At 37.4% G+C, this 14,833-nt stretch overlaps 1 protein-coding gene across 1 annotated transcript in view; it reads right to left on the bottom strand.

The window, feature by feature from the left end:
- Positions 1-10,553: 10,553 nt before the first annotated feature.
- The window catches only part of LOC134661194 (uncharacterized), a 77,768-nt gene continuing 73,488 nt past the window's right edge, over positions 10,554-14,833 (bottom strand). The window contains exons 21-23 of the mRNA XM_063517163.1: positions 13,726-13,864; positions 12,165-12,250; positions 10,554-10,809 (exon numbers count right to left, since the gene is read on the bottom strand). Of these exons, the coding sequence (XP_063373233.1) occupies positions 10,746-10,809; positions 12,165-12,250; positions 13,726-13,864 (289 nt within the window). The 3' untranslated portion in view covers positions 10,554-10,745. The remainder of the gene's footprint in view (positions 10,810-12,164; positions 12,251-13,725; positions 13,865-14,833) is intronic.

The following is a 14,833-nucleotide window of genomic DNA, read 5'->3' as shown; positions in this document are numbered from 1 at the left end:
TATTTAATTTATTTATTACTATCATTCCTACTAATAACATTCCTTTGTCAGTCATAAACTGGAGACAACATTACATTATTATTATTTACTTATTAAATATGGTGAATGGAAAACAATGGGGTGAAATGTAAAATGTTATTGTGATAACTTGCTGCGTCATGAGACTCATAACTCATAAGTGATATAGTGCTTCCTATACAATAATATTTTTAAATAAATATATTTGATAAAAAAGTTGTTTCTTTTTCTTGGTCATTAGAGTCCGTCTAAAATAAACCTGCACCGACTTTGACGTGACAAAGTTTTTTTTTAATATAGGAGGCAAATAAACAGACGAATCGCCTGATGGTAGTGATTGCCGTCGCCCCTAGATACCCACGACACTAGAGGGGTTGTAAGTACGTTACCGGACTTTAACACATTCATTGCCACCCAGCCAAATAAGACATCCGCGCTAGGCCACAAAAATTTCGTCATATAAAGTTGTAGTACCACGATCCCGACTATCGGGTCGTCCGGCCTGGGAACGAAATCATAAAATACCCGATAGTTGGGTTTACGCTCTTTTCTTGAATGGCTGAAAGTCTTATTGTCCGTAAGTTTAAAACACAGTGTAAACTGTGCGAGGCAGGACGTTTCTGTGTAATCGCACTAAGTGGTGAAGATCGAAATGTCGCGAAAAATCGCGTAGGGCAATTTCGGAATGAAGCTGAAAGTTCCGAAGTGCCACAATAAACGCCATAGTAATATGACCATAGAAATTTGAGTATAATTTACTTGGTTCGAATCTATCCCTTAGGGCCATTTGCACTAACCCTGGGTTAACTGGTTAAACCTGGAGTTACCATGGTTACCAGTACAATTTTAACACGAGGTTATCGGTTTAAACCCGGGTTAGTGGAATGGTGCAAGTGGGCCTTATTAGTACACATCATGTGTCAATCATCAAAGAAATGAAATAAACCGTCCGCCTAACTAACATTGCATTGCGACTTGAATAGGTAGAAAAAATAAAGTGAGGAGTGTCATTATGAACACTTGATATTAATGCTGACATTCCACACTTTGTCATTTGCAAACGCCATGCAGATTTAGACTATGACCACGCTAACTTTGCACAAACTTGGCAGTAAGAATGCATATAATATGTCCCTGTAAGCTCCATACTTGACGTACCTAATGTTATTTATAGGTAGGTAGGTACGTCATAATTTCATACAAAATTGAGGATTAAAATAATCTTTGCACTGTGCGTGCTATCAAAATCGTTGCAGACTTTTCTTGGTCTAACTAAGCACTTAGCATGAAAACTTAGTGCGGGCCAACGTAGTATCTTCTTAATAGTTTGTGGGGCCAACTAAGTGAATGCTTCCTTATTCAACAAAACTCGTCGAGTCTATAGCCTTGTCATATACAGTCACATGTGACATGTCATATAAATGTTTGTCATAATAGTGATTTTGTACGTAAACAAACTTTGGAACTATTTAATATTACAGAAATTCAGTGGTGGCTGTAGTGGGGTCGGTATGAAATCAGGAATGTTATGAAAACTACGTAAGTAATGTTACAGTTAAAATGTTAAAATTAGGTGAAACAATGGATACATATATACCTATCTACATTACCAGAAGAATCTTTAAAGAAATGGGTCAGATTTAAATTACAAACGTACATACCAGAGTTCTGAATGAGTACTATGACCTACGTACGACAAGCGGTATGCCGGGCAAGGGCGTTCCTCATTGAGGCCTGTTTGAATGAGTATATGACCTCCATACGACAAGCGGTATGCCGGGCGAGTGCGTTCCTCATTGAGGCCTGATTGAATGAGTATATGACCTAAATACGACAAGCGGTATGCCGGGCAAGTGCGTTTCTCATTGAGGCCTGTTTGAATGAGTATATGACCTACATACGACAAGCGGTATGCCGGGCGAGTGCGTTCCTCATTGAGGCCTGATTGAATGAGTATATGACCTACATACGACAAGCGGTATGCCGGGCGAGTGCGTTCCTCATTGAGGCCCGATTGAATGAGTATATGACCTACATACGACAAGCGGTATGCCGGGCTAGGGCGTTCCTCATTGAGGCCTGTTTGAATGAGTATATATGACCTACATACGACAAGCGGTATGCCGGGCAAGTGCGTTCCTCATTGAGTCCTGTTTGAATGAGTATATGACCTACATTACATACGACAAGCGGTATGCCGGGCTAGGGCGTTCCTCATTGAGGCCTGTCTGAATGAGTACTATATGAGTAATATAATCATGCAAACATTAGAATCTTAAGTTTAGTTTACGTGACTACCTGATTACCTACATATTAATAATTAGATACTTATTACCTAGAGACAACGGACAGTGGTTACTTAAATGTTAAAATATGATTACTCGTATATATTAAAAAAAGCGGCCAAGTGCGAGTCGGACTCGCCCATGAAGGGTTCCGTATTTAGGCGATTTAAGACGTATAAAAAAAAACTACTTACTAGATCTCGTTCAAACCAATTTTCGGTGGAAGTTTACATGGTAATGCACATCATATTTTTTTTTAGTTTTATCATTCTCTTATTTTAGAAGTTACAGGGGGGGGGGGGGACACACATTTTACCACTTTGGAAGTGTCTCTCGCGCAAACTATTCAGTTTAGAAAAAAATGATATTAGAAACCTCAATATCATTTTTGAAGACCTATCCATAGATCCACCCCACACGTATGGGTTTGATGAAAAAAAAATTTTTGAGTTTCAGTTCGAAGTATGGGGAACCCCAAAAAATTATTGTTTTTTTTCTATTTTTGTGTGAAAATCTTAATGCGGTTCACAGAATACATCTACTTACCAAGTTTCAACAGTATAGTTCTTATAGTTTCGGAGAAAAGTGGCTGTGACATACGGACGGACAGACAGACGGACAGACAGACAGACATGACGAATCTATAAGGGTTCCGTTTTTTGCCATTTGGCTACGGAACCCTAAAAATGAAGTGTCTATCCTAAAGTACTTCAGGTGGGTACATGTAGAGACTATACCTATTTACAAGCTTTTATTTGACTTACAATACATGGGTATGTAATTGTAACTACATATGTATGTACGGGTTAAATTTGACCCACTTTCCAGTTTCTGATGAAGCTGAAAATTTGCATAGGTACTTCTTACATAATATGTACGAGCTGATCTGATGATGGAGACAGGAAGTGGTCAATAGGAACTCTGTGATAAATCAACGCAACCTTACTGTGTTTGGCTTTCTTAGAATTTTCTTAATGAGTACTAGTTGCCTGTTGAATAAAAAGTAGGTACAGTCAGCGATAAAAGCTGCTATCAAAAATGGTTTTTTGACAAAAACCTATTTACGATATAAGTACCTATACTTTTCAGTATTTAAGTTTTGTATTACAGACTGCAAACACTGCGCACGCACACATACAATGGTGTACGAAGTGGTTCTGGTGGCAGCGCTGCTTTTGATGTGGGCCCCTTGCCTCGCGGAAGGTCTCTGCGCTCCTCCGGGTCCTGTGTATGCCAAAGACCGAAAAAACCGGATTTTTATGATCTCTAATACTAAGACATGTAATGAAGGTGGATGTGGTAAACAAGTAAATAATTAACATTTTGAAAATATGTATTTTTGGTATTTTTAAGTACTTATAAAATATATTTTATGTAGCTTCTACACTTATAAAATATATGTTATGTAGCTTGAGTAAGACCAAGCTATTTCTGTACTTTGGAATGGCAACACTCATAGTATTATATTATATATACACATACCTACTCTCAATTGAATAAATGTCAAGAATAATTACTTACCACCAGAATAACGTTTTACTTTTGTAAATTAAGGGCCGGGTGTACCTACCCAAAAAAAACTAAACTTCAAATGAAAAATACTTACTGATGCAATTGATAAGGATTTTAGGATTACTAGAATATAAAAGCTATGTAGGTACTTTTAATTTAATTAAACAATTATCAGTTTTTTAAGCTCTAACGGCGTTATTCATAAACGGCTGCTAAGTTAATCAGCTGATGATCATCGTTTGTCCCTCTCTATGGCATAACGACAGATAGGGACAAACGACGATCATCAACTGATTAAGTTAGCAGCCGTTTATGAATAACGCCATAAGTATTTAAGTACAAAAGTATTCGAGATGGCAGATATTTTATTTTTGTCTCGTTATTTCATCCGCTGCTAATGATGCGGACTGTATCACATGTCGCCGCCTTCTGAGCATGAGGCAAAGGAGGAACAATGAGAAATAGTTATTTGTACACAAAAAAAAATCACCACACCAACCTGAAGAAAATATTAACTGTAAGATATTAAACAAAATCAATTCCAAATGAATGTTATTAAATATTTATCATTCCAAATCATCATTTAAAAGTGAATTTTACCAGCAAACATAAGAAAACAACTCAAAATTTGCATTTGATTACTTTGCCTCACATGTGACTAAAATGCAACTTTGCTATCCGTTTTTGATCAATCAAGAGGGCCTTTACCAGTTGGTGTGGTGAAATAATATTTCCATTATTTCTCGCTCCATTTCTTATACAAGAGAATTCTGTTATACTTCGCATAAGTAGATAAGCATGATTACCTATTTGTGATTTTTGTGATACCTTATGTCTCATATTATTTATCAGAAGGTAGGTAATTAAAACACAAAATCAGTTTTTCATCAGTATAATATTGATCATATATATTTTGTTAACACAAGCAACCATGAATTAGCATCTGCAATGAACATTGAATGTCTACACATTGAACATGTAAGTACCTATAGGTGGTTAAACCAATTAGTCAGTCAGTAATAAGAACCAGGAAAACTATACTCATCCATTTCTTTTGAGTACTAGTACTAGTGTAAGACAAAGATAGTATGATTATCTCTGTCTATGTTTGAAATGAGACAGCCTTTCACAAACTATAATAAGTAGGTAGGTACCCTACGCTTGGTCAACATTGCCTGGTAGGTATTTGTCTGTAATCGCATGCCATAACGGCGGAATATAGTCGCAAGAGTTTCAGACACTACTAAGATGGAACATTTTTAATCAATCATCTCTATTTCTACTAGTAAATAACAAAGGCTACCTACAATACATCTTTCGGAACATCTTCCTCGCGTTGTCGTGGCATTTTGCCACGGCTCATGGGAGCCTGGGGTCCGCTTGGCAACTAATCCCAGTAATTGGCGTGGGCACTAGTTTTTACAAAAGCGACTGCCATCTGACCTTCAGTCCAGATTAGTCCGATTTCCTCACGATGTTTTCCTTCACCGAAAAGCGACTGGTAAATATCAAATGATAGTTCGTACATAAGTTCCGAAAAACTCATTGGTACGAGCCGGGGTTCGAACCCGCGACCTCCGGATTGCAAGTCGCACGCTCTTACCGCTAGGCCACCAGCGCTTCTTTGGATTACTACATGCACAGAATCAAAAGTAAATACCTAGGGTGACTGCTGCTATAGTTATTGGGCAATACATAGTAATTAGCCGCTCTTAACAATAAGGTTTCAATTGACTTGTTTCTTGTTTTTTTCTGATTTGTTAGAAACGGCCAATTACTATGTAGTGGCCACCATAACTATAGCAGTCACCCTACCTGAGGTAGGTTGGCATTAGTGATTTTAATAGGAACTATAAAATAGACCTACGGAAGTATTGAGGAAACGGCGCGGCGCCCAGTTTGGGAACCCCTGTACTAGAAGTTTAAATTATTCATTGTAGGTGTATTGCATTATGTTATGTGGCAAGCTAAAATTAAGTAAGAAGTAACTCTGGTGAGTGAGTCGGTCAGAGTTCATATCAAAAAGTTGAAATCGTTCCAAATAAGGGAAGTAAGTAACTTGCATTAAAATAAAAAGGGTCGGCAAAAAGTGCTCTATATAGTCCAATTCAAGTTTCTGACCTTGAAAACCCTCAGGGGCATTGTGAAACCAATGGAAATCATGATTATTTCGGATCTTTTTTTGATTTTGAGAAATTTTCCTCTGTTATGAAGTTATATTAGGTACTTGAGTAAAGCAATGCTTTTTCAATATCAGTATTAGGTACCTTCCTAAATATAAGTTCAGCGTTATGAATAGCGTCAATTTAACATTAACAAAGTTGTTATCGAAATGTACTTCTGCCGTTTTACATTTTATGATAATAGTTGGGCAGCCGACGATGCTAAATGTGTAGGTACTTACTCGAGCGTCGTACGTCTATTGGAATCGAAATATTAGATGATAAGAAGAAAAAAAAGTTATATAAAGTTTCTTTTTCCCAGCGAGTCGGAAAGCGTCTAAAATTTTTTTTAAATTTCGGCAGGTTAGTGGAGGGTTAAACAATCGTTAAGCAGTTTGTGGGTTTTGTTGTTTTTGTTCACATTAATGCTATATTATTTCTATAACTTAATATAACACTTCACTGTAGGCATTTTCTTAATCTGACGAACACAAGTTCGACGCCTAATTTTTACATTGTAAACGTCAGATTAAGGAAATGCGTGCAAATAATTATCAGATTTAGTAATAGCACAATGATAGCGTTCATTTGAACTAATATGACCAAATCCACAATCTTCTTAACAATTTGTTGAACCCCCCACCAACCAAGGCTCAACAGGGGTAAAGGTAGACTACACGGGGTAGCAAGATATCACTCATATCTTAATCTGACGCGCTCGAGTAGGTAAACACAAAAATCCCCTCTTGGGCTCCCCTACTATAACAAATAATAACACATTTAACATTTATGTACGATTTACCTACGTATAAAATAAATTAATGTCATGCTTAAAAAAATGGCTTAATTTCAAATAAATTATATTTTTAATAGTACCAATTAACAATATCGTACAGTCACCTGCATTAATATGTTACTCTTCAAAGGCCGCAAAAATATTTGACACGCTCTTATGGCTCTACAAATAAGATCGTGTTAGATATTTTTGCGGCCTTCATGTTATTGCAGGTGACTGTACGAGCATATATATCTAACAACGTTCAAATAATAGTCAACGTTTACTTACGTCAATAATGCGAAAGATCATACATAGCTAATCAGACTAACAGTATACCTAATACCTAATCAAAATAAATTATCCTTCGTCTCACCTCCGCGAGGAAAGTAATATAACTATGTATTACAAATTAATTAATGAGTAATGACATTAAATATTGTCACTCAAAATGGGTAGATTAAAAAAACCAAGCCAAGATGAAAAACAATTTAAAAATTTGATCAAATTACTGGAAAAATCTGTTTCCTCGCTTTTTTTCAAAGGATTCAAGTGGTGTGGTGAAAATATAATTTTATTAGTAAAAAGCGTTTTTCCAATCGAAGGTTTTGTTTTAGGTACAAATTTTGTTGGCTTTGCTTTGGTATGCTTTGGTATAACATAACATCAGAATAGGTATCTAAGTAGGTATCTTAAAATGTAAAAAGTAGATTGTTTCATCAATATATACATTTTTTATTACAACATTATGCCTTCTCTACTCCATTAATTACTACAAATGATTTTCTATAAAATTTCGATTGGCTCTATAGATTACCAAACGAACCTATTCAGTAAGACACGCAATTTTATTTTAATTACCTAAGTACTAATAAAGATATTCTTATATTCTAGATTTTTGTATAACGTATACTTTAAAACTTTTCCATTTATTATTAAGTGTATACCTATATGTGTAGCTATAACCTAAAACTAGAATGCTTAAATATTGAGTACCTAATAATTGTCACTAATTAAACAAACGAGTCAATCGATGAGACACTGTATCTGTAATGTCAAATGTGTAAGGAATCAGAATAGAATACATACACATAGTAGGTACAGTTAAGGGGCCCACTGATTACCAGGCCGCCGGACGATATCGGCCTGTCAGTTAGAACAAAAAGTTGACAGTTCCGAACAACTGACAGGCCGATACCGTCCGGCGGACTAGTAATCAGTGGGCCCCTTTAAATACTATACAGTTTTAGTTAACTAATATATTATTTTAATTTACTTATCTTGTTTATGTGACATTTTGTGATAATGTTCCCATGCAATGTACCTATTAATTAGGTACTTTGTTAGTGCTTTAAAATTTTTTCACAAGACGGGGAAAGTCTGATGAACCCACTGTCATGTTTAGATACATACTCGTATATACATAAATATGTATTAATTACCACTCTAAGAATCAACAGGCACGATAAAATTCTTCTTAATCTAATTAAACGACTAACACAGATGGAAAGCACTACTAACCCCGATGCAGTGGAGTTCATCTATTAGTGAAGTACAAAATACGTAAATCAAACGCCTCAGTAATGGGACGCATAACAATAGCAACGTTTAATCTAGTTTATTTTGGTCGTATAATACACCGTGTTTTTATAGAATTCCGTTAACTTCGGGGTATGGTTAAATACGTTTAAGAGAACTAAATGGCATAGTTAATTTAAAATTTTTTTTTTTTTTTGCTTTTTTTACAAAAAAATAATATGTTTAAAAACTAATTCAATGTAGCATTTAGCGTTGTTGTAACACAGGCATTACATTTAACTCAACCAAACAATTGAAATCTGTGACATATCAATGTCATTTCGAACATCGATCGACCGAGATTGTACTTAAGTTTAGTAGCAAATGTATGAACTCATTCTAAACACTAATCAATATGTAAACCGGCCCTAAGGCAAGCACACGCTTGTAGAGGCCTTATAGCAAAAAAATAAATTATTGATTATCTCCGAAATGGAGTTAATTAGAATATCGGTGTCTTTGAGAAAGTTACTTGATTTAAGCTCAGGAATGCACCCTTGAAATTAACGGAAATAAAAAAAAACACGGTGTAAATTGAATAAGACTGTTGTTGTCGTTGTTGTAACAATGTATATTTAAAAAATCATTATCCATATCGTAGTGTCCTCTACTACAAAATACACTTTTGCATGTATCTATGGGCTCGAAGAAAAAATTACAGTACCTACACTGGCAGAACCGTGTTTGCTTTTCCTAGTAATAGCCCATTCTACATCTGAGAGCCGCGAAAGACGAAAAGCTTAATTTCGTTATCTGCCTCTCTATCGCTCGAATACCTATGCAAGAACATTCGTTTTCCGCAAGGCTTCTGTTATATTCCTACCAAAATCATAATTTAATAATAAAAATCGGCCAAGAGCATATCGGGCCATGCTCAGTGTAGGGTTCCGTCGTCACCATTCTGTCAGAACAGGCTAAACGGAGGCTATTTAGTTAGTATCATGTCCAATACAAGCATAAGGGAGTATCTTCGCAGCGCTATGTACCTACGTCTTTTTACTAAGAGAAGACTTTTTGCAATAACTCAAAAACGGCTGAACCGATCATGTAAATCACGTGTTCACTATAGTTTTCATTGAAAGTATTTGTTAAACTTTTGTTTAATATTTTTTCATACTTTGTGGACCCATGGTTCACAAATTGGAGCGGGGGGAGTGCATAATTGAAGGGATCTTTACAAAAATAACATAACTGACTACACTAGTTGACACCTGAAACGATTAACAATGTTCTTAAAAAAGTGTCAACCGCTCTAAGCAGTTATGTTGTTTTTGTAAACATCCCTTCAATTTTTTCTTTCGGAGCGATAATTTTAGATAATATTCACTTTATCAAAAAATGTTTGTTGAAGACCCCTATTCGTTATTGAAAGACCTATCCAACGATATCCCACAAGGGTTGAAGAAAAAAAATGTTTAACGTAAATGTAGGGTACTTACCCCCTTATAAATGCAACAGTGTTCTAAAAGTGGATTCACCCAATTGAGCATGGCCCGACATGCTCTTGGCCGGTTTTTTATATTATCTCAGAAAAATGGTCTGATTACACGAGAACATATGCATCGGGGCTAGTCTATAAATTCTTAGCTTAGGATGAAGTAACATTTATAAATTCCTTTCAGAATACAAAGTGACAGGAAAGTGATATTTTGTATACGTAATGTTCTCTCAGATTTTATTATGAAACGGTCAAATCGGCTACTTATGTTTTGAAGAGGTAAGTACGTAGATACAGCCAAAGAATTAAATTTCCGACCCATTTTGTACCTGGTCACAGTGGCAATAAGTAGTAGGTATGAGGTCTCTACCGACTTTCATATTGATTGGCAATGTGACAGGGTAAGAAATAGATCCGAAATTAAATTCTTTGAATGTTCTTTGACGTTTAAATTTGACTATAATCAAACCTAAAAAAAAATAGTAGGTAAGTACAGGAAGAAATTCAGTAAAGTAGGACTAGGTACCTACTCGGTAACTAGTTGTAGGTCTCATGAGAATAATATATCGGTAGACTGCTAAGTGTATAGCCGCCATCCTATATATATTATGTGGTAGCCGCAGCCTGGTTCTAGTACAGCCTGTCCAGAATATGAACGAAGCGGTCACGCGACGACGCGACGTGAGTATGGCACGGTTACCAGATTTCCAAATGCTGGTCCCTTATTCATCGTTTTTACGGCTCCTGCAAGACTTTGCATCAGAGATGCGCGGTCAAAGTCTGTATTGAGTTTCACCACGGTCACAAAAATATACAAGTGTTTTCGTTGGCTGTTACAAATGTAAAACTATCTAAATTTAAGTTCTCACTCTGCCCTTCGGGCTATCACATTAACAAAGACAGCACCATTTGTAAAGCCATTGACAACGCGACATGCGTTTCTTCTTCCCTCTTCAGTCTTTCGACTTGGCGCGGCGTCATTCCGCCTGCTTGTCCTTGCGGCGGCCGCTCACGCTCTCGCTTTTGCTGCCTCCTTTGTTCCTGTGTTAAATGTAGATATATTTTTATTATTTGTTTCGGCTAAATCGCTTCTAAACGTGCATCGTGCTTTTGATGATCTGTATTGAAGTACGATAATACTACTCTACTAAAACTTTTATTGCATAGGCAATTTAGTCAGCGGCTTAATTAGATGCCATAAGTTCGCGTCTACATCGCAACAACCGCACGAATATGCCATTTACAAAGCACGGAGCTGGGGCAGTTCTACGGGAGCAGAAGGCGCAGGCTGAGTAAGCTACTGTAGGTAGGTACGTTAACCTTTTAACCGCCGTAGACTGATATATAAGACATAAACAATCGGGCTCATTTCGCCGCTGTCTGATAAATAAGACAAAAGTTCGTGTAACTTCGTACCCCCCGGCGCCACGAGCATGCTCTATAACGTAGGTATTCTATGGCGGTTAAAAGGCTTATAATCTACTTATAATATTCTTGCCTTGTAAATGTCATCACCCTCCAGCCTCTTATGTGTCATCCCTCGATTTTGGAGTGCCAACCGCCTGAGCTGAAGAATGAACTGATAGAAGAGTTTAGCCACTTTAATTCAGTCCTGGCCTTGTTACTTCTCGGAAACGACTCAGTATTTGGTCAAGACTAACTAACCACCACTACCAAAAATGTTAAGTCAAGAATTTGTAAATACATGGGCCATTTTTATTTACATATTTATTAATGTGTTTGTGTTTTGTGATTGTGAAGTGTAGTATGTGTGTGTGTGTGTGTGTAGTGTGATGTGATTTTCGGGGGCGAAAAATCGATCTAGCTAAGTCTTATCCCTGGGAAAACGCGCATTTTTTAGTTTCTATATGTTTTCCGAGCTTTGCTCGGTCTCCCAGATATTCATACAATTATTCCACTAAGCTAAGTACCAGTAAACTAGGATTACGCTACTAAGGAAAAATGTGTACCTATACTATGGTCGCCATTTTTTGGCTCGTAGTAGTCGTCGTTTGACATTGTAGTCAAATAATCGAACATGTGTTTACTTTTAGTCAGGCCTTAAACAACTCTTCGATAAAAATGTGATGTGATAAAGATGTGATACTTCGATAATAGTACATTACGATACAAGTGCGAAAAATATGAAATTCGAAACGAGTGGCGATAAATGAAAACACGACCGAAGGGAGTGTTTTAAATCGACACGAGTTGCGTTTTACCTATTCGCACAATGTATCGTACAACGTTTTATACCTAGTACATATGACACTTTTAAATTTTCGACATAATTGCGTAATGTGCTAATCATCGCACTAGCGCGGTAAAGTAGCACCATATTATGTACTGTAAAAGCAAAACATGTATGGCTGTACCAATTACAGTATTTTTCTTACCTGCTGCTAATCAGGTGTTTTGACTTTTTTTCCTTCTCCGTGCTGGTACTTGGAACTATTACTGGATTAACGGCGCCGTGCTCGCTCTAAAACCGAAAAGTAATGCTTGATATAGCTATAAGGTATAAGTTTCCAACAGGACGCAGCCAGACGTAATAAAAAACCTTCATACGATATAGAAATCCATACCAATAAAAAGGCCGTATCTTTCCGGCACTTACGTCCTTTTACTCAATACTTAGTTTTGAAAAAGCTCGATCAAGATTAAAATATATTTTTTCTACTCGTCGACTGCAATGCTTGAATTAAGACTTCGTATACCAAAGTGAAATCGTATACTTTTTTCACTATGGGACCCCAACTCAACTATAATATTTATTTTGTTGACTCGTAGAAAAAGTATTGTATACAATAGTGATATAATCAAGCTTTTCAATCTCGTACCTTTACTTAGGCAACTCAGCAAGCTTCGTTGCACACGGTACTCGACTAGCGATGTGACGAGTCCACTTTTGTTCAATTCGAATCATTCGAATTGATTCGGCCGCTGATTCGAATTCAAAATCGAGTTGACTCGACTCGACGATTCGCGTGGTTCGCGACAAGGTCACAGGCACAGACGCGGAGCGAGTTGAGACGGCGAGTTACGCGGCAGTTGTTGTAAAAAGAACCTTCAGGGCACGGAATTAAGGTTTATTTTTGAATGGCCATACTAGCAGTGAACTCGAGTTGGGATACTTGGAATGGCGAATCAAGCGGCAGTTGTTGTAAAATGAACCTTCGGGTCACGGAATTAAGGTTTATTTTTGAATGGTCATAGTACCAACTCGAGTTGAGACGGCGAATCGAGCGGCAGTTGTTGTAAAAAGAGCCTTCGGGCTACAGTATTAAGGTTTATTTTTGAATGGCCTTAGTAGCAGCGTGATAGCGTTGACTAGGCTCGGCGAGTTGTTCGCCGAGTTAGCTAGTGGTCGAGTTGATTCGAATTGCCCATAGTCTTGATTCGAATTAACTCATCTGTAGGCTGATTCGAATTATTCGAATCAGATAACTCGACTCGCCCATCGCTATACTCGACTGAAAAGCTCTCCATTATATCACGATTGTATAAAATACTATTGTGAAAAGTATTTATTAAGCTCTATTTTTTTAAAGCGTGAAATGTTTTTTAAGGGTCCTATACTTAAACTACGTTAAAAAATGTAGAAATTCCGAAATTATGATTATTAACATAAATAGTTTGGACAATGTAAGAAAAAATACATAAATTTGCGTTTGTGTATGCAATGCAAAATTGCGTTCACCGTATTAAAACAATAGTTAGGTAAGGTCAATGTACAAACTCTTTCGTCGCTTTTGACTCTTTCGTTTGTACTACAGATATACCACTTACAGAAGGTCGGAGAAGGTCGGTAGAGCAGAAGGGGTGAACCTCTTAGTTTCTGACTGTGTCTCAACAACGTTCGTACACAAATACGAGAGTTCTTGTCCTATGACTGACCCTGCAATATGTTCACGTTGACTTTAAATCGAAATCAGTAGTAGAGCGTAGCATTCTTACCCGTACAGCGGCGGCGGTGGAGGGACCCGGCTGCGGCTCGGGATGCTGCTGCTGTGACTGGCTGTTCACGTGGCCCATCTTCGACAGCGGCGGGTACTTGAACGAGTCGGAGAAAGCCATGCCGCGTCTCAATGCGGCTCTGAAAGTCAATTAAACTTAATTAAATGTTATCTATTTGACAACATTTCATATTTTCTAAAGATCTTAATTTAGTTAAAGACAGGTTACTAATAAGCTGAACCGGTCGAGCGAGCACGGGTCGCGTCGTTGCTCGCTAAGATAATCAATATTTACCGAAAATATGGCCAAATCCACCATACAAAGCCTAGAAAAAGTTCTACAAAAGTATCTACAACCAATAGAAACAAAAATCTCGTGTGTAATTAACGATATTAAGAAGTTAGAAGACAAATTATCCAAATTAGATTTTACGAATAAGTGTATGAAGTGTAGTGATAACGGTACCAATGTTGTGCCACGCAAATTTAAACCGAACGGATCGACGAACGCTGCGGCCGCGAGAAAAAATCCCGTAACATCACCGCCCGGGAATCTGAGGACGACCGCCAAACAACATATTTCTCATGAATCAAAAATACCTAGGCTGTCCTTCGGATCCTCAATCATAACCCCAAATCCGTCTCCAATAACATCGAATGGTGCTGGTAAAGTGCAAAAAACTGCAAGTGAAAAAACAAATAAACACTCAGCGGCATCACCCTTCATACAAAATTCGACCCCGTCGGACACCTCCTCAGACGAGATTCGAGTCCACCAACACTCAGACCAACTTGAGGTGGCAATTACTAACGCTGACGAGGTACCATTCCAAGTTGTGACATATAAGAAACAAAAACGCAACCATCGATATGATCAGAAATACGACCGTACTATCACAGGTACCGGACCAATGGATGACGAGTTGCAGACCACGGAACGGCCTAAGAAAATCCACGCATGTTTTTTCAAACCGGACACCTCTGTAGCGGCAATAAAGACCTACTTGATGAAAAAAGATAACAGCGGCGAATACGAGGTACAGAAACTGGAACTAAAGCATAAATACTACGCATCATTTGCTATCTCAGTGCCGGGTAGTAGTTTCGAC

Source organism: Cydia amplana, chromosome Z (assembly GCF_948474715.1).
Source record: "Cydia amplana chromosome Z, ilCydAmpl1.1, whole genome shotgun sequence".
In the NCBI taxonomy this organism is placed as follows: domain Eukaryota; kingdom Metazoa; phylum Arthropoda; class Insecta; order Lepidoptera; family Tortricidae; genus Cydia; species Cydia amplana.
The sequence above is the reverse complement of the archived record's forward strand: the minus strand, read 5'-3'. Positions and strand labels throughout refer to the sequence as shown.